We start from the raw sequence: 21,668 nt of genomic DNA on the forward strand, positions 1-21,668 counted from the left end.
AAGATATGACTGACAATACAAACCCATTTCAAGAAATTTGAAAGGAGAGTCAACAGGAAATCTGAGAATGTATTGAAGGAAGCTAATTATGGATCCTAAGAACACAATAAAAGGTCCAAAAGAAAAGACAATTGTGGATAGCAGAGTTCCTCAACAAGACAAAACTGAAGCACTCTCTGAGCACTTTGTATTAAGCCAAGTGATGTAGTAAAGACCCGCCTCTAAGATGGATTCACCATCTAGACACCTGTAATTTGAGCACATTGGACATATCACAAAAATCAATATAATTTGGTGAGATAGGTGTGGGTTAGGCAAACTCAATGACACAGTACCAGATATTCATCAGCGATTCTGTAGTTTAACAAACAAGATCAACAAACTTAGCACCTAATAAATTGCAGCTGTCCAACTGCTTTTAAAAGAGAATGATTTAAAGCCATCTTGACTTTGTTTGTCATGAAAGTTTAGAATGCTAAAAGCGAAAATAATTTTCCTGAGTTTAACATTTTCCCTTACCGGCAAGCTATTAAGAAAACCCAGAGTTGCAGACACATGGAAGGTACAGGCCTAATATCTTCTCAAATAACACAGGTATATAAGCACTGAAAATCATAAAGAGACCGAGGCCTATAAGATGATAGCTGGAGAGAATGTGCCATGGTGGTATATCGCCTAAAAACACAAAGAGTACCACAGGACATCAATCAGATTCATAGCTCTGCAGTTGCCATCTTTTCATTTGGCTTTGAACACTGGGGAGTGTATGGGCTTGAATAAGATACCTCAACCCACGACATACTGGGGATGAGAACCGGTTTCATGCAGGATTCTTCCTATAATATTGAATAAGAAAATCCAGTCAGACAGATGGTATTAGTTAAATAATAAACAAAATTATTGAACAGCAAGTTAAAAACAAAAGTCAGAGGAAAAAGCATTTATGCATATTTATTAAACAACATTTTGAAACACAATCCCAGATTTTAATTAAACAAAACATCTTCTAAGGAACAAGATGTACAGTTACAGATGCATCATCAATCCAATTACTATAGAGCATTACAAAAGGGCAAAAGCGAGAACACATGCAACAGAAGATGATCAATAACTGAATTATTCTCAGATATTGCTGAGATAGCATAATTGATCTTTTTGTTTACTTTGGGTTGGATAAAAATATTCAAATTATAAGTTAAAAACCAAAGAGATAGCAGATCAAAGTAAATCATAGAAGATACAAAGAAGTTATAAATCTAGGATGCAAGTTCAGAGTCACTAACTTCTGAGGCATGCACAATTGTGCCATGGTCATCAGCCATCCATCCCCACACTTTTCGAAGCTTTTATAACATCCTTGGCAATTAAAGCGGTGCTTTGTTTCCATTCCATTGTTCTCACTGCCACCATTATTGTTCTCACTACCACCATTACTATTCTCAATTAAGGAACTGGAGTTATAACAGGATAAGCTTGTAAAGCTGCCAGTTCATCTGGACAAGAGAACTGATCATCAGCTAAAAGAGTCATGCTCCTTCCAGCAGGAGAATTAGGGACACAATAACCCCTTGCATGATTGACTGCTTGAGAATGCGAATTTTGCGCTGAATAAGGATCATTACGCTTTCGGGAATCTACCTCTTGCATCTTTTTCATCCATTCATATGAATTACTGATGTTTGACCATCTACTGACAGTATAACATCCCCACGAGTTAAATATTTAGACAAGGGATCCGGGGGCACCTCTAAAACCTGATTTAATAACATGGGAATTATTGAAAATGAAAAATGTTTAATCAACCAAGCAGACAGTAGGAGTACAGAAACTAACCATGGGGCCTTCATCATGTATATAAAGAGAACAACAATGGCAGGCAGAACATTAACAACTCAACACTGCGCAGCACTACAAACAAAAAGCACTGCATCAGAACTAACATGGAACCAGGCATTACAACGGCAAGTTGGCGAGACCAAGTAACAGCGATCTTCCACAAGGACGAAATTAGATGCCAAACATTCAATATATTATTAATTCAATCATATATCAATAAATCAATTAATTAACTTTTTACATTAATGATATATATCAAAAAGCAATTCATCAGGTCATTTGTGTTAAATGCAAACTAAACATATTATTCAAAGTTTTATTCAATCCAAAAGCTTAAACTTGAAGGATGACAGACCTAGATTTATATATTCATATAAGTATGTACTAACTTGACCAATGTAAAACCATTACTTAGTCTACAAGTTCCATGAAACGTGGTGATCTATTTTAGGTAGTCATGTCATAAGCAAACCATTTAATCAAGTTCTAATTACATGTTGGATACAAGCCAAACAAATTAGAAAGGTATATACGAAGCTGCTATAACAGCACCAACCAGGCCATTGCAGGTCATAGTAACTATCTGCAATGCTCAAAGACAAAATAAGGATAATGTTAAGAACAACAAGAACAAGAACAACAATAATAATACATTTAAAATATACTAAATAGACAAATACAGGAGAGCGGGAGGGGGTACAATTTGAGATTAATATCAATAATAATATCAATAATATTGTCGATAAAAATAAAAATACTAATAGTAGCTGCAGTACAACAAGAAATTTTAAATGATATAATAATAATTTGATGATGATGAAAGAATAAAAGTAATCCGAATCATAATGAGTAGTAGTAAAATTTTTAATGATATAATAATAATTGATGATGATGAAAGAATAAAATAATATGAATGAATGTGAGTTTTAGCATTTGAGTGATAATGAATCTAGGATTCAGAAAAAGCTCTTTCTTTGAGCTTAGAGGAGCCAGAAGTTGGAAAATCAAAGCTCCATTTAGCATTCGAGTTGGAAAGAAATGATGGGAAGTCACTATCATGGACTGACTTCCCACCACTTCAGATGTTAATTTGCCACGGAGTGAGAGCGGTGGGCACTTCCTTCACTTCACCACTTTCTTTGATTTTAAACCAAACACACTTGGTTTTCTTCACTGAAGTTGGGAAAGTAAAAATTTTATAAACCCACTTCCCCTTTTCGCCCCACTTCAAGATTTCTTTTGCTTCCTACAAAAATGAACACCAAAACCACGGAAGAAATATAACTTCAACCATTTTCAAGGAAAGTGTCACACTCACTCCCCTCACTATCTTCTTCTAAAAACATTTCCCCTAGTGAACATCTTAACGGATGTCAATTGCAGATAAGCTGCTTCTCTGATTTACCATTCACTAAATTGTAAAAGATGACTTGTCAATGATGTGTTAAGATTTGACTGAAATAGAGGAAAGGAAAACAAAATATAAGGAAAAATATTACTTTTGTTTGCTGGGAAGAACCAAACATAGGAATCATTTTCCTAACCCCACCATCCCTGGTGCTAAATCAAGGATCCCATCCTCGAGAAAGGAGTTTTTCCAAGTTAAGGTTGGTCAAGTCCCTCACGATTGAGTTGGATTTGCCATCCCTATCAACCACCACACATTCTAGTTTGAGGAATTGCCCCAAGCAATTTTTCAGATGGATGAGTGCATTTCAAGTTGTCGCATATAACACCTTACACTATATAATTACTTGAGATATATCCACATGTTATTTATTTGGCCAACCATGATGTTGTCAGGCTTCAAACTCTAGTGATTGCAACTTTAGGTCCGCATAGTATTTTGATTTAAGCACACTTTTTCTTCCCCAACAATGCCTCAAAAGTTAATTTAATACTTGAACCCAAAAATTGTGTATTTTGGTTCCCCAACTACACCCGTGTGGCCACTTTTAGTCCTTCTACCTAACTTTGCCATATGGCACTCGGACATGGCTACGGACATGGAGCGAACATGATAGATGATGTGGCCTCACTTGCATGTCAATTTTTCCCAAAACAAAAATGGAAACTTTGTTTAAATTTTTCAAAAAAGGCACATAAATGTGTAACACCATATGAAAAATTTGCTATTTATATTTTTATGACATGGGTACAGGAGACATGGCCCACTGCCATTTCTAGATATTTTTCAAAAATGACATAGATACCATGATGTGGCATAATTACCCACATCATTAATTCAAGTTGCCGCATCAACAACCTGAGAAAGTAAAGAAAAAAACTTCAGAACCACTCTAAGTTTTTATTCCTAGGGGTTTGGCTCATCTATTACAAAGATCTTTAGCTGCAGATGATCAAATACTTTGAATCCACAACCTTCATAATTCTTGGTAAGACATCTTTCACCACAATTACTTTATTTTTAGATTATATCCTTTCCGCATTGTGATAGGCAAAGCATTTAATTTGAAACAAAAAATCAAATCCACTACCTTCTTAGCTTTCCTTTTACTTTCCCATGTTGCTGATATGGCAACTTTGAAAATTAAATATTTTTCTTAAAAAATATTTTGGTGGTGGTGCCACATCATCCTAGCCATACCATTTTAAATAAACATATATAAAAAGGGCATGGCACTGGGCCACATCTCCTAGCCATATCATTAAAAAATAAATATTATATATTTTTTCCAAAAAAACTGATGTAGACCATCAGTTCACCATATTATTTGAACTGACTTGGCAGTCAACCCACATCATCTACTATTTCAACACCATGTAAAAGAGTTAAACGGAAGGACTAAAAGTAGACACATGAGTGTAGTTGAGAGACCAAAATGCACCATGTTTGAGTTCAAAGGCCAAAGTGACTTTTGGGGTATAACCGGCCAACCAAAAGTGTGTTTTCACCATATAGTTTTCATGTAGTAAGCAGAACAAAAGTAGATCTGCATTGGAAACCAATTTCAACTAATGGATTTTTCTCATGATTTTCTTCCCACATTTGAGCATTAATCCAGTTTCACCGGTTACCATTGTCTAAAAAGTAATTAAGGGAACACATTTTGCTAAGGATGTTATCTCATTTAGCTTGATTAAAACATGGAGATTATCCAAGTGCCCAAGGAATGAGATCGAATTGTAAACAATGATCAGAAATTTCTCAAGTTCCTGTCATATGATCTTTAATTGTAGACCATTTCTTTTTGCTAATTATACCACGATGATATTTTGGTTTTAATGACTTTCTCCTAGTTTTGTCAAGAGAATAAAAAAGGAATCTTCTTCGGTGAATAAATGTAATATGTTTAATTTCATGATGAGCTTGATGTCGATTTAGAGAATTAGCCAATTCCATAAGAGGACATAATGAAACTTATAAGATTGGATTAGCTCTGTCCAATCATTCACTACAGGTTGGTCAATTGGCACATGAGAACTTTAGTAACCCCTTCAAGGGATGGCAGTTGACTCTTAATTGAACTTTGTCAACATCTTCTTTTTGGTTGATGATGGTGAGAACAATTAAGAGAAGTAAATGAGCATGACTGGTGCAGGACTACGGCAATTGTTGACTCAACAACATAACTTTGCATTCAATGCCAGAATTATTGCAAACTGTCTGAGAACACCAAGAAAAAATGATCCACATGGTTTACCACATAAAACATCAAGATGATCACATGGTTGAGAAAAAAAAAAGGTACAACAAAATCACTAATAAGTCACTCCATTTAAGAGTGCTTCATTGAGTGATTCTAGTAATGTTCAACCCCATGACAACCTTGAATCTGCAACTGATGGCTATTCAAATGTTCATTTTAAGAGTCAATCTTATCCTCAATGAGTTAATGCCAGATGAAAATTTCAGATTCCCGGAAGATAAGGTTTCTTGTTGTTAGAGTTTAGATTGGTTAATGGGCCATATTGGTGGGCCCATACAACAAAACTCTAATATTTCTCTATATATAACCTTGTACTCTTTTCTTGATTGACATCAAAATTATTTTTCCTATTCTCACATGGTACCGAAAGCCTTTGGGTTAGACCCTAGCGGCCACCCAAAAACCCTAGCCGCCGCTCGCCACTCCAAACCCCTAGCCTTCAACCCGTCCCCGCCTGCCGCCTACCTGCTAGCCGCCGCTCGTCTCTCGCCGTTCCCATTGTTCTACGGGCACCTGGTGTTGTTCCTCAGACATCACCAGTGATTCCCTTGTCTCGTTGCTGAAGGATGTCTCTTCGCCGTCATGTTTTCGTCTCGTGGGCGTGGTAAAGGCTTTTCTCGTGGTGGTCGAGGGAGCCGGTACGTGGTGATTCTCAGAGTAGGTTTGTGTGCACCTTTTGTCGACGGACGGGCCACACCGGTAGTGGTCAATACTAGTACAGAGTTGGCCGATCCGTCACCTACTTCCGATGTTGAACAATTAGTTACTATCTCTCGGTCTGACTTTGAGCGGTTCCAATGACTCATGATGGGCAAAAGTTTCTCATGCCATAGTCTTTTTCTCCTATTTCCTCGTGTAATGCCTTTCTTGCTTCCGGGGGACAGTTCCCCGGATTATTGACTCGGGGCCTCCTCTCACACGACAAGTACAAAATCTTTTTCAAAATCTTCTCCATCATGCTTTTCGCTCGCGTGGCAATCGCCGATGGGACGATCTTGCTTAGTGTCCGGAGAAAGGAGTTGTGCAGGTGCTTCCTCTCGGCTTAAACTAGCGATGTTCTTTTTGAACCCTAAATTTCCACATCAACTTGCTATCTGCTTTTTGCGATCACTAAGCAGCTTGAATTGTAGTTACTTTTTCCTTTTTCAACGCACTTTTTCGGGGAGCAGCGGATGGAGAAGAGGATTGGTTTAGGGCATAATCGTGGTGACGACGTGTATACGTTAGTGCGTGATGATATTCCTTGTGGTTTGGCATCTTCTATTTCAGACACCAAGTCATCACTCATATGGCACTATAGATTGGATCATCAATCTCTAAGTCGTCTTCAGCAGACTTTGCCTTGGATTCAGGTCGAGTCATTTCAATGTGAGTCGTGTCAGTTGGTTAAGCATCATCGTGCTACCTTTAAACGTTCTACTCTAGTGTCTAGTCAGTCGTCATTTGATCTAGTTCATTGTGATGTTTGGGGACCTTCTAGAGTCGCATCTATTTCCGGTTATCATTACTATGTTGTGTTTGTTGATGATTTTTCCTAAGTATCATGGGTATATTTGTTAAAAGACCGTCGATCTATTGTTGATGTCCTTAAAACATTTATTTTGGAAGTACAAAATCAGTTTTCCACTGTTCTCAAATATCTTTGTACTGATAATGCTTTAGAATTTGTATGTTCTGCAGTAAATTCTTTGTATGCGTCCTTTGGGATTATTCATCAAATCACCTATCCACACACCTCTCAGCAAAATGGGGTTGCTAAAAGAAAACATCGTCACATCTTAGATGTTGCACGCACTCTCTTAGTGGAGCGTAATGTCCCTAGGTATTTGTAGTCTGATGTTATCTTAACTGCAGTATATCTTATTAATCGTATGCCTTCCGCACCCTTACGGGGAGAAGTCCCTCTACGTCGTCTTCTACTTGATACTGAGTTGTTTTGCTTATCTCCTTGTGTTTCCGGATGTGTTGGTTTTGTTCAGGATTTAACTCCTGGTTTGGATAAGTTACGCCCGCGTGCACTTAAATGTGTCATTGTCGGATATTCCCACACCCAACGTGGATATCGTTTGTATCACCCGACTAGTCAGAAGTATTGTGTCTATGGATGTCACATTTTTTGAGTCTCAATCTTTTTTTCCTGACTCAGGTTCTCACGATTTGTTGACTACGCTTATATTGTTTTCCCTATTCTTGTTTCGGTCACTCCACCTGTGCATGTGCCTAGTGTGACGTCTCCTCCAACAAATCCAGATGATGGCCGTTTTGGGCAAGTTTATCATTACCGCCAACATGTACCACCTCCTGATCCGCCCCCTCCGATCGTCTCCCCGAATGATGTGACCCGTCTCTTGATTTTCCCATTGCCTTTCGCAAAGGTATTCGTTCTTGTACTAAACATCCCATATCACTTTTTATTTCTTATGATAATCTTCACCCGTCCTTCCGCACCTTTGCTCTTTCCTTGTCTGCCGAATCGATCCCCAGGAACTACCAGGATGCACGTCTGCTTCCACAATGGCAGAAGGCAATGGATGAGGAAATGGAAGCCTTAAGATCTCGTGGTACATGGGAGCTCGTCGCCCTCGCTCGATGCCCAGTGTGATGCCACTGGCGATGGGTCTTCTCATCGAGCACAAAGTCGATGGCATGCATTGATCACTACAAAGCCCAGTTGGTGGCCCGTGGTTTTACTCAAACTTATAGTGTTGATTATGCTGAGACTTTTTCACCGGTTGCTCGTCTGAATTCCATTCGCATTCTACTGTCGGTGGCTATGAATCGATCAAGGGCACTTTGTCAACTCGATGTAAAGCATGCCTTTCTCTATGGAAACTTAGTTGAGACAGTGTTTTATAGAGCAACCTCCGGGTATGTTGCTCAAGGGGAAGAATCTAGTTTGCCAGCTCAAGAAAGCGATCTATGATCTGAAACAGAGTCCTCATGCTTAGATTGAAAAGTTTAGTGTAATTGCAATTGCAGATGGTTTTCGCAGGTGCAATGTGGATCACTCTGTGTTCTATAAAAACACTTCATCTAGATGTGTTGTACTTGCAGTATATGTCGATGACATCTTGTTGACGGGTAGCGATCATCAGGGCATTCAGAGAACTAAGGAGCATTTAATGAAGCATTTCGTTACACGAGACATCAGACGATCCAGATACTTCCTTGGTATTGAGTTTGCATATGCCAAAAGAAAAATAACGCTCTCACAGCGGAAGTATGTGTTGGACTTACTTGAGGAGACTGGTTTATTGGGTTGTAAACCAGAAAATACACCTATTGAGCAATCACCACCCTTCTGAGAGACATCTTCCCTCTCGAAGATCCGAGTCAATACTGAGACGCTTTGATTGGCGAGCCCATTTATCTAACAATTACCCGTCCTGATATATCTTACGTAGTTTGACTCTTGAGTCAGTTTATGCATCCACCACAAGAAGTTCACTTTGGCGAGGGGTGCTCGAGGATGCTTGCATATATTAAAGGAGCTCCCGGAAAAGGTCTTCTCTATAAGAATCATGGTCACTGTATATTGCGACCTATTACGACTCGAGGTTATGCTAGCGATAGAAGTGACAGAAAGTCTACGTCGGGCTTCTGTACGTATGTTGGTGGAAACTTGGTTACTTAGCAAAGCAAGAAGCAAAATGTGGTTTCAAGATTGAGTGCCGAAGCATCAATGGCACAGACAGCTTGTGAGATGGTTTAGGAGCAGTCTCTCCTATCTGAGTTAGGATTCCCCATCACGATACCTATGCAGATGTTGTGTGATAATCAGACCGCCATCTTCATTGCAAACAATCCAACATTCCATGAGCATACCAAGCATGTGGAGGTTGATTGTCACTATGTTCGTGATATGGTATTAAAGGGAGTCATCTCTACGCCATACACCCAGTCATCTGAGCAACTAGCGGATATCTTCACTAAGGGTTTAAGTGTTAAAGTCTTTAGTAATCTATGTAACAAGCTGGGCATGTTTGATATATATGCTCGACTGAGGGAGAAGTGTTAGAGTTTAGATTGGTTAATGGACCATATTGGGCCCATACCACAAAACCCTAATATTTTTCTATATATACCTTTGTACTCTTTTCTTGATTGACATCAAAATTATTTTTCCTATTCTCACACTTGTATAATAAGTATTTTCAAATATGTTAAACAAAGGACTTAAACTTTTGATTTAAAACTATTTAGAACAGGCCAACTAATGGAGTATTGAGCAGGGCTATTCACATTGTCAAAAAAGTCTCCATCTTGTACTTTCAATCCATCATTTTTAACTCATGAAAGTTCATTCCAGTAATCAGAAAGACAACAGTATCCATAACCCCTAGCGTATATGGATGCTTTGTCAGTTAAACTTTCAAGCTTTGCCAGAGTCAAAATAAACGATTACTTGACAATGCACAGCTTTATACCAATCAAACTGAGAACAAGTCAATCAGTATGATGGAAATGTTACTTTCTCGCTGAGTGAGGATTGGTTCTGTTTCTCGTATTATTTTTAGTCTTATGAATATTGCTAGTAAATACTTACACGCACTACAGTTGAAAAGCCTGACACTCCAAATTAGATGTGCAAAGAGGACGAACATCAAGTGCAGAAAACAGTTTCAGTTCTTTGGTATTGATTTGTCAATATCAACTGCCACGTGAAATGAAAATCAAAGAGTTTGAATAAAGATACCAACTGAAATCATGAGATGACAAACATGAAGATCATGATGACAACATCAAGAGCAATACTAACAGCAAACAAAGAAGACACTAGCATATGGTAATTTTAGGGAAAACCAAAGGAAATTTGGAAATATAGGACATATGCAACTAAAATTAACATTTCTTACCACTGCATTAAGCCAAATGCCAGCACAATATATTCTAAGCATAGAAAAACGAGGTAAACTCTGCAGCACGTCATAATTAAAAGCAACCAACGCTCCAGGAAATATGATTGCCAAGAATACGGCAATGTACTCAATTTGTAAACCTGTGCTGTTTTGTATTTTGCAAATATTAGAAGCAATAAAATCAAGATAGTGGATAATGACAAATATATCAAAAAAGTCATTATCCAAAAGAATATTTTCTTTGCGAGTAAAGACAACTAGCATAGATCAGCCAGCCCAAATTTAACATCAGGAAATTCATATTAAAAACCGCAATCCATCACACATAAAGCATCCAGAAATACTTGAATATATGGTTACAGAACTAGTAAAATGTTAAAGAAAAATACCCTATACAAGTGCTTTACACTTTCAAAAGACAAAAATTATCAGCACCCATATATCAGAGAGGTCTCAACTGTAAGAGTAGGATGGGCATGAGAAAGATAAGTCAAGATTGCCAATACAAACATACAAGAAAAATCCTTTCCATGATTCTCCAATATATTCTAGATTACTATAGAATCACCTACATGAATGTTCATTGCAACATGCTTCATAAATGAGCAGCTAAATTTACTTCAAGTTCTTAAGCCTATACATATTCAAAAATGGACTATCAAAAACACAGAAACCCCCACAATTGCAGGCAAATCAGAATTTATATAAAAGCATGATGGAACTGAAATGCATGTATCAGATGTAAACAATGCAATAGGCATACTGTGAATGAAAGATATACTTAACATAGCATAGTCCATCTGTCAACAAAGGCACGTCCTTAACTCATCATTTCATGCAAAACATAAAGTTCAACCAAACAATAGCGCATGAAAGACAATACTAGTCACTCTGTCACCAAGGCTCAGGTAAGTATTTAATGAGAATAAGAAGGAATGCAGTAGAAACCTGACCTTGCAGCAGCAATAGCATGACCAAGTTCATGAATAGCAACAGAAAATAATGTAGAGAAGACAATGATGACAGTGTCCATGACAGATAGGCTCAAACCAGGAACCTATATCATGTAGTCAAGAATGTCAAAATTTTCAATACTGACCAAATTTGCCAGCATCCAATATCCCATTAGCACTAACCAAGGAAGTGGTGCCGAACAACCAATTCACTGAACGATGATCATGCACAGAAATTTCTCTGCCAAGATGAAAATTTCCAGCTAATTCCCATAATAGTATCTGCATGGATGCAACATAGATAAATAAACATCGCTATCAACAAAGATCCTCAGATGGATGACTCAAAAAAGTGCATGCTCATAAACAGTGAATGAGAAGCTGCCTATTTGGCATGAGCTTCTACAGAACACACTTGGAATTAAAAATGTAGCATGAGTTCCCATAATAATTCAAGCTCAATCAAAACACAAATTACCTATTGCAGTTACAGATATACTTTCAGATGTTCAAACAATAACATAGATTTATTGTATCTAGAAGCTAGTTTGATACAAACAAAGGCTCATGCCAGGACTACTAAATCAGGACTCTTAAGATCACTACACATCACCTTCAAATAAATAAATCTATGCCAACCTATTCAACACACTAAACTTTTAGATGTTCATAAGGGAAATAATCCACAGAGACTCATTTCATAAATCATGATCTGTCACTTTTGCAGACATACAAAGATTGAGTAAAAGCGATACTATTACACGTTGACAAATGCAAAAAGAAAAATTACCAAACGAAAGTATTTTCATCTTCATGATAGGCAAAAGCCAGATACTATCTAACCCAGAGATGCTAGACTCAAGAAATTCAAAAAAAATGCAAGCACAAACATATCATATGATTAAGCAGATGTACATGTAAAATTTGAAACTGTATCTAACCATTATAGATCCAATTAACGCCACAAAACTGAAAGCAACTCCAATTGCAAACCAAACTTTTAGAAACCTGCAAATTAATAGCATCAAGGATATTATAAACAATAAAGGTAAACTCGAGATCTATTGCAATCAATTTAATTGTGCCAATAAGAAGCTTTAAAATCATAAAACAGAAATACAAAGTTATCAACTAGACCATGTTCAACTGAATGCGGCAAACAAGTGGGATTTTTACTTCTGGGCACATTAATCATGAAAAATTATTCTTCAGTTCTGAAGCATGATGCTCTACCGGAGCAATTCCTTTGCAATTTATAGAAGGAAAAGTGATAAAGACATGTTAAGACAAAGAGCAAATTTTGAGCAATTGTAAAGCACATCACAACATTTACTGACTGGATCATATCTCTCAGGCATGCTTCAAATATGACTGAAATTTCTCATAATAAACATATCTCACTCCCCACATCATTAGATTCTTTCCCATTTCATAAGCCAAATACAAAGCAACTAGTATTCTTCATGAAAATTTCAACAATGAAAAGATAGAAAAAATAGCATATTAACTTGAAAAAGAGTTTAATAGGTAAGAGAATACCATAAAACAATCATGAGAAAACGCTACCCAGCCCAATATCATGGGAAAGCTGGCCAGAAAATTAAAGTTGCACCAATTTGTCCATTTCAAACATAGTTTGATTTGTGTGAGTCCAGTGTATTGTATCATACTGTTTCACCAACATCTTTGTCTCCCATAAGGTTTAGTTTTTATTTTAAGTTATATTTTCAGTAATAGCAGAAAACTAACAGCGAGTCTAAATCTACTAAAATGCATATGGATCCTCCAAATGAAAGGGAAGGAAAGACAGAAGCTTACCTAATGTCTTTATCATATAAATCACAAAATCATCAGAATGCGCAATAGAATAAACAAATCAAGTCACAAAACCAATGGAGGAAGTACAACCATACACACAAACCCAAATAAAGCAAAGCTTAAAATAAACTAGCAAGCACAAAGCATAAGATGCTTAAGATAGGAAAACCACAAAAGCCTGCAGTTGATATACCTAGCATGCCGCCATCCAAAAGAAAAGAGCCGGTCATTAAAGGCATAAATCCTAAAGTCACAAAACCTGCCAGATGAATAGAAACAATTCAGCAAGTTAAAACTACAGGATCATACGACAACGGCCAAAAATAAAAAATAAAAATAATAGGCAGCTCCATTTTTAGGTTCGACAAGAAAGATGCAATCAAGGAGTTCAAATGTGTAGAATTAAACCACACTCCTTATTAAATATAATAATCACAAGCCTTTTGAGGTTCGATTGAACCCGTCTAGCACTGATATTGTGATACATATCAATCAAGAGCAATCAAAAGCTCATCTTTTGATAAAATCAAACAAAAACTAGAAACATCAACACAAGTTCTGCAAATGAAAATGACTCTCAGCGATTGGCTTGATTGAAAGGGATGAATTCACACTGAATTCAAATAACTAAAAAGATTCAACTCAAATGTTCAATTGAGGTCAGCAGCAAAAGAAATCATAGATAGATACGCGCAAAGAGATGGATTGGTTACCAGCATGCAGGGGAATTGAGAGTCGATGGCCCGCACGGAGAGGAAGGACAGACTGAGACCTCATAGTCCTCCCAACTCTCCGGCGCGCCATTACCTGGTTTTGGTTGGGGGCTTTGCAGGGTTAATGGAAGTTTGGAAGCGGTGGGTGTGTTTCCTTCGATGATTTGTGGAGGAAGACAAGTTTTGGACTTTGAGTGGTGAAGCACCCTTAATTATAAATTTTGTATAAAATCCTATAAAAATTAAAATATTAAAAATAATGATCATAATTCATTTTTGATATAAAAGGGTAAATTAGTCCATATGTAGTACACCATCTTCACTCCTCTTTCCAGCTAAATAAAAACCAAAAATTATCTCTCTTTACTCCTTTATTGAGACTGTACACAAGATTTTTCCAAATCCCTCACCTTCCTCCTCTCTTGAGACCAAAACTGGGCGGACTGAGGTTCATGTTTTGCTCACTTTTCCACCAAAGAAAAGCCTGGGTTTATGCTCATTAAATTTTCCAACCAGAGCTCACTTCCATTGGAATTGGAAACTCCCTTAAGCTACGCATCTACTCACGTACATGTGTATAACAACGCCTTTGCATATATCTCACAATGCTTTTCACAATCCGAGCTGACAGACCAGGACACCTTGTGGCGAGCACTGAGTGGGAGCGCACAGTGGCAGTCCCAGGTTTGGTTCTATAAAAACTCATTGACGTCAAAGTCAACTTCAGCAAAACCTAATCAAACTCTCAGTAAATCGGTACTATTTGTAGCCAAAAGCAGGTCCTTGTTTTTGAATTTTTACATTATGAGCTTAAATTAATGGCATGAATAGATTAGACCCCAGTTCACATGGGATCCTCTTCTCTAATCTACTCATTTTCTCATTTCCTTATTTTTGTGAGATCTTTCTCCATTCCCCATCTAATCTACTCATGTTTTTATTTTTCTCATTTTTCCTTTGTTGGAATCTGTAAGTCGCGAATCTTGTGATCTCTATCGCTGCCTTGCTCCTCTCTTCTTAGTTTGTGAATTGGTACACTTGTGCTTTCAGATTTGAAATCAGCAACCCCTGGTGTTTTCTAGACCTCAATACTTCTACAATCAAGGGTGTGCCCCTACTCTCTTCTTCATCTTCAATCTCTTCTCATTTTCTTATTTTTTTTTTTTAATTCCAAAAACTCCTTTGTTGACTATGATGTTGTGCACAATATGTCTAGCTTTAAATTTTTAAAGGGCTTTTTCCCAAATTGGCCCTAATTTCTTTTATATTATCACAGAAATAAATGCGCAGGGGATCACAGTCAAATCGCTCCACGGTGGGTATATTCAAAATTATCATTTTTATATTTTAACCCCACATCCTTTTTATAATTATTTAAAATAGCTCTAGATTTTAGTACAGTAACTAATTTTTATTATTATTTACTACAATAGAAAATATTATTGAAAATTAAATTATTATTATTAATTATAAAATGGTAATTATTTTAAATTATTTTTATAATTATTTTGATTATTATTATTAGAGTGGAAATTATTGAAGTGGGAATTATTTAAAATTATTTTTGTTATTATAAGTAAAATATTATTATAGTGTGAATTATTTTAATGATGAAAATCGGCATCGAGTGCACTGACTTTGATTCGAGGCAGCACTTAGCGGATCAGTGATCGGCGCGGCGTTGCTCGTGTCCGGGTGATGGCGGCATCCTGATGGCGCCTCCCTCGCCCTACACTCTCTCTGGCATCACATAAAACCCTTCACGGGCGTGCAAAACCCGGGTGCCCCGTGGAACAAGCGCCACCACCATGGCGTGCACCGCTCAATCTAGCAAGGTCTGAGTACCTCACGAGCCATTTGGACATTCCATTTACGATGCGCCATGTGTCTCGGTCGATGCGAGCACGCTCTGCGTCCCTAAGCGCACCTGGCAAGAGGAACACCCACTGCTGACTGCGGAGATCGGGAACACCGTTTGGACCTGCTCTTAAGTCAAAATATTATCAAAATAATTTAAAATAATTATTGATTTAATAATTAATAATAATAATTCTAATTTCAAATAATATTTTAATAATAATTTTTATTAGTTTTACTACAAATAAAGCTATTTAAAATAATTATAAAGAGGTGAGAGGTTAAAATGTATATATAATTTTAAATACGATCGGCGTACATGGGTGTTATTTAAGCTGATCATGTGACACCCTAGGCTACATTGTGATAATATTAAAAATTAAAGCAATTTGGAAAACCCCATTTTAAAATAAATCATGTTGCAACACAGTATGTTTGACAAACTGCTCGATAGGGAAACCATCATGGATTGGTAAATTACATGTCATGTTTGTTTAGGTTAATAGCTTCATCTCAAGTGGAATAAAATAGTAGAGTTATCCTTAGTTATATGTTGAATAATGAATATTCATTTAATTTTTCAGAAATTAATATATATATTTGTTTGGGCTAATGTCCTGAGACATATGCATTTTATACTCCAAGTTTAGAGCCTAGGCATTCATGTTTTAAAGAGCTCGTGAAAACACGCTAAATTTGAATTTCAATTGTAGCTTTTAAAGATATATTCTATAGATTAGTCAAGGCTTTATAATACATGGAATTAATTTTATTTCAGAGAAATAAATACATAGAAATTGATATATATATGACTATTCCTCCACCAGGTAGTTTGTTTGGGCTAATGTTGGTTTGAGTGCCTCTAAACAATGATGAGGAAACAATCATGCTTATGATTTATAGCGTGAATTAATTTGTTTTCAGAAATTAATACACAAGAAAATGGAATCATCTCTTGTTGGTACATGTTGTGGTCTCTTTCTTTCATCGTGTTGTATGTCAAATTTTGAGCTAGTGATAGAGAAGTATCGCGTATGTTAAAATAATTCACATGCGGTAATTTTCATTCTACATGCTTAGTGTAAAGGGTGTCGTGTTGCAAATAGATACAAGGAAAGCTATTGGGTCACAATCAATAGCATAAATGAAGTTGAATCTATGAGCAAACTTCATCGAGTGTACATATTCGACATAAAAAAGATATTGCATAGAGATAGGGTAAATTTTTCATGTAGTCGTTGTGTAGTGGATTTCCACTTTGATTATCGTGTTTGATTTGTTTCTTTTTGGTGCTAGATATCTATTTGATTTTCATCAGGTTGGTCCTTTGGGGTTTTTCGGTAGAATTTAAATGATGTGGCGTAGGAATGCTTCAGTCGCTATTTAATATTTCTCTCATTCCCAGCTGGAGAGAGGGATGCTGTGTGACTATCTGTGACAGGGATCTTGACCCGACCCGTAATCCAGTCGACATCCACTAATCTTCTCCCTTTCCCATTCTATGCTGGGGTTTTGTCCATCCGACCCGAGAGAAGAGACATCCGATCCGAGAGGGCGTCGGATCGAGAGAGAAGCACTTTCGAATCCGCAGGGTTTTCTCCATCAGTGAGGCGAGAAAGGAACCACATGTTGTCGTGGTAGCCAGGAGAGTGTACAACCTCGATCGGGAAGCCGAGGGGCGATGTAGGAATTCCATTGGGAAGCGAGGTTGTTTTTCACGTAGGGATTGAGGCGTGATACCCGACACGATTGGAGTTCAAAGCTCAATGGAGAAAAGATTCTTAGTGGATTTGTTTTAATGTTGGAAGCCTTTGTCCGATCATTGAGAAAAGATTCTTAGTGGTTGTATTGATTTCATTTTATCATGACTAATTGGATTTATTCTTACTCACAAGGTCATACGAGACTTGTCAGATGGGTTTAGTATTTTTGAAGGACATCACGGATGAGCAATAAGCATACATTATAATGTATTTAGTATTTTTGCGATTATAACCTCTGTACATTAATGTATTTTCTTGGATTTGATATAATATACAAAGAGACATGCGACTTTTACCCATTTTTCAATTTTTAGCGAATTGAATTTAGCAGATAAAAATGAATCACAGGGAATATACAAGAGAGCATCAGTTTTTATTTTCGGGTTTTACTGCGAGGAATTGAAGTTAGAAATTGAATAAAAATGAATAAAAATCAATCATGGGAATATCACAGGGAGAACATTAGCTTTTTAGGTTTTTCGAGTTTTCGAGAATTGAGTGCGGCGAATAAAAATGAATCCTAGGAATATACAATAGAACATTAGCTTTTCTATTTTTAGTTTTTCTGCAGAATTGAAGTCAAAAACTGAATAAAAATTAATAAGAATGAATCACAGGAATATGAGAGAACATGACTTTTACATGGTTTTTACATACCATCAAAATAAATATACAATTGATTCACAGAATTCCGGTCTCAAATTTAAGCATACAATTGTGGGTAGAATACTAGGGTTTTTAAATGTTTGCAAAGATTTAAAAACACACCAAAACTCATTTGTATTTTTCGAGGACCATTTGTAACCCTACAAATACAAAGGCTGGCAGTTCCCAGAGACCACATGTTGGTCCTACAAAATTTTTAAAACAAGCACATACGACATAGCGAGCACCCACTTTGATAAATGTTCTTTATGGTCTCAGGATGCATTTATTTCCCTCAAGCCACAGTGGAAGCCAAACTTTCCTTTTTTTCCCAGTTTGACTCGGTTTGCTTTTGGCTTCTAAATTTCTCTCCATCCCTTGATTATTGATTGGTGTTGGCCTTGCTGGAAAATGCTTCCTCGCTTGGCTTTTGGAGAGGAGTTGGTTTTTGCAGTCCACAGCAGGCAAAATGTTTTCTCTCAGCTTCCATCTCAGCTGTTATTCTTTGTGGTGTGCTCGATAGTTACTCCTATCTACAATTTTTAGAAATAAATGCTTCATCAAATATATGTTTCACATCTCTCAAGTATTCAAAAAGATACCTGTGTCACACATCTGCTTGAGACCCAATTCTTTGTGGGAGTTGTAGATAACTTTGTGAGGAGATATTTTTCCTAGATGCTGCTTTGCTTGCTTGCCCCTTTGGACGAGAGTTGTTTTGTATCACTCATAAGGGCAATTTTCACATTAAACTTCCACCTCCAACTATTTTCATAGTTGTTGTTGTTAGGTGAAGGCTGCGTATCTTCCACCTACATGAGAATTTCATAGAAACAATTTTTCATCATAAATCTGCTGCAAAACAATTTTCTAAATTAAATCAACTACATGTATGTTAGGTGAAGCTGCATGTCTTCCACTTGCTGGAGGCCTCTGCAAATCATGTTCTCGGCGACTGGAATATCACGGGTATATATGTTGACCCTTGAGTATTTTATCACAGCTCTGATCAAATTTAGAGTATGTATTTTCTTGGACTTACTTGTGGGATGATAGAGGTCTTTACGTTCTCTTTGGATTGTAGCTGGTTCCTCCATGACATTTGTAAGATCTTCGGAAATGTTATCATATTGAGGCATATTGGGTGAAATTTTGGCTTCAGCTTGCATGGAGGCAACTGCATATCATGTTACTGCCAAATTTGGAATGACTTTACAGGTATATATACTTTCGTACAAGAATATTTTTACCACGCGAAACGCAGTCAAATTTGGGTATGTATTTTGTGGACTTACTTGTAGTAATGATGAGGATCTTGGATTCATAGCTGGTTCCATGTTCCTCGCTTGACGTTTCGCGGATCTCCCGAGAAATGTTGTTACTGTTGGGAGTATATGTTACTCGTACGCATTAAAAGCGGATGAGTATTGTGCATCAATATGAACATGTTTTCCATCATGCCCATACTCTCCCAAATTAGTAGACATACCTCCATAGCGTGGTGAAAGTGATCTGAAGAACATACGGATCAATTGCATGTCCGCCCAGATCTATATCGGTTCTCTCACCACCATGCAAAGCAGGATAATGTATTGGCACCAGTGATATATGCAATTAAATTTATTTGTGATTATATACTTGTTGATTGTGTGCATGTCAGGCATATTGTGACACCTCTGTCGCTTGTCATGTGAGTGTCACAATATTACAGAGTTAGAGTTAATAAAAGTCGTGCGTATACATGTCCTGCTGCATTTATTAGATTAATGATAAACAAAAATCGGTACGCATTAGCTTAATAAAAGATCCTAAAAGCGCTCACTACTTTGACCATGTTTGCCCAGTGGCTCCACAAACACTACAAGTCTTGATGCCAGCCTTTCCTACTAACTTTTCCCTTTAGTAAGATCGGTGTTCTTCTTCTGAGAGGATCGTTTCTACCTCATCCATTTGGTTTCCACTATTTTTCTTGCTCTATGCAGTGCGTATGATTTGGTAGCTTGTGGACTCTTGGGCCAATAGTTTGAGTCTTGTGTTGGGTTTTAATATGTGGTTATATGTGGCAAAGAGGAAGTACTAACTGTAACACTCATCCTATGTAATCGTCAGGGGTGTACTGGCTAGTACTGATATTGCATGTGCAATAGGGAATACCATGTCGAGTTGCCACTTCCTACACGTGCAAGACATTTCTCTTGCAGTCCCAGGCAATAGATTACCCATCTAAACCTTGGTACTTGTCACCCATAACCAAGTTGTCTTGCAGTAATTTACTCTGGCTTGTGTAATTTTAGGACAATCTTGTGGTTTTATTTTATTCGTCTCTCTCTTTGGATCTAACTGATCATTTTGTGTTGGATGTCTCGATGAACCAACTACCTCCCTTTTTATCGCTTCAGAGTATCCATTTGTTAGCATAAATTGTTAAGCAACATGCTCACCTTCAATTTGTTTAAATTAGACTGCTCAATCAAACGGTCAATATTTTTCAAAGAGTGAAGCCTACTACTGACTTATCTTTGGTGCTTTGTTACCATATTAAATGTGGGATGTAACTTACTCCTAGCACAAGCCCATAACTTCAGTCCTTGGACACTTTACCTCTAATTTTTTTCCAAAAGTTTGTATCTTATTCTCCCACACGAGAATAGTGTTCAGCACATAAGAATTTCCTCAATTGCATTGAGGCTGGAGAAGATACATTCACCGTGGTATTCCACAAGACAAGTTACATTAAAAAAGAAAAAAGAGAAAGCAAACTAAGTATTGATAGTTTGGCATATATCAATACTAGGTTCAGGAAAATTAACAAATAAAGTTAGTGATAACTTTTCCCAGCATACATCACTCACCGAGGCACGGTGGTGAGAGTTACTAATCTCTCACAATCTTGTTGTGATTTAGAGCCACACCCAATTATGGGTTTTCCTACTCACACTCACCTTTTGGCCTCATGGATGGGGTCACTGGTCAGTAGTAGGCCTCCTTCCCGAAACAATAGTGGCGGTTCTTTTCTGCTTGGGCGGGTTGCCTCCTCAATGAACCTTCTGAGGCGTGTGTTTAAGGCTGGTGAGGCCAGCCATGCTTCGCCAGTGACAGGCAGAAAATGAAAATATTTTAACACCGTTTATTATTTGATCTGTCTGTTATGCTAAATTGAATATCGTTACTGTTCGTAAAGCGTCTTGTGGTGGCGGTGGACGCAGGATGCTGGGCTCTGATTGATCTTCCGCACGATGTTTGTCGGTCTGTGTTGCTGGGCGCAGAAAAAGGTGGAGGTGAATGTAGGACGGTGCGGAAGAGCATTGGCTGGGAAGTATGATTTGTCCTACGTTGACTGTGGTGGAGCATGAGGTGGGGTGGTGGAAACCACTGTTCATTGGAGCCAGGTCACACTGAAATCAGGGCCCAAGGGTGTGTTTATGACAACAGTGTGGGAATGCTGGCAGCTGGACGAGCCAGGACAAAAATAGTTAATGTATTGAGCGATCGGTGCAACTAATAGTGGGATCAAAGAAGAGACTGATAATAAATGCACCACCACAACGACCAT

The 21,668-nt window shown here is 37.5% G+C and overlaps 1 protein-coding gene across 1 annotated transcript; it reads right to left on the reverse strand.

Annotated features, from left to right (window-relative positions):
* Positions 1 to 713: 713 nt before the first annotated feature.
* Positions 714 to 19,284, reverse strand: LOC120258690. The gene is made up of 10 exons (XM_039266138.1): positions 19,158 to 19,284; positions 15,696 to 15,831; positions 14,422 to 14,542; positions 14,261 to 14,334; positions 13,331 to 13,432; positions 12,261 to 12,327; positions 11,503 to 11,601; positions 11,320 to 11,423; positions 10,364 to 10,511; positions 714 to 836 (listed from the first exon to the last, which is right to left on the reverse strand). The coding sequence occupies exons 1-10, from the start codon at positions 19,282 to 19,284 to the stop codon at positions 714 to 716; spliced, it is 1,101 nt and encodes a 366-aa protein (XP_039122072.1).
* Positions 19,285 to 21,668: the final 2,384 nt, after the last annotated feature.

Source organism: Dioscorea cayenensis, chromosome 4, assembly GCF_009730915.1.
Source record: "Dioscorea cayenensis subsp. rotundata cultivar TDr96_F1 chromosome 4, TDr96_F1_v2_PseudoChromosome.rev07_lg8_w22 25.fasta, whole genome shotgun sequence".
Lineage (NCBI taxonomy): Eukaryota > Viridiplantae > Streptophyta > Magnoliopsida > Dioscoreales > Dioscoreaceae > Dioscorea > Dioscorea cayenensis.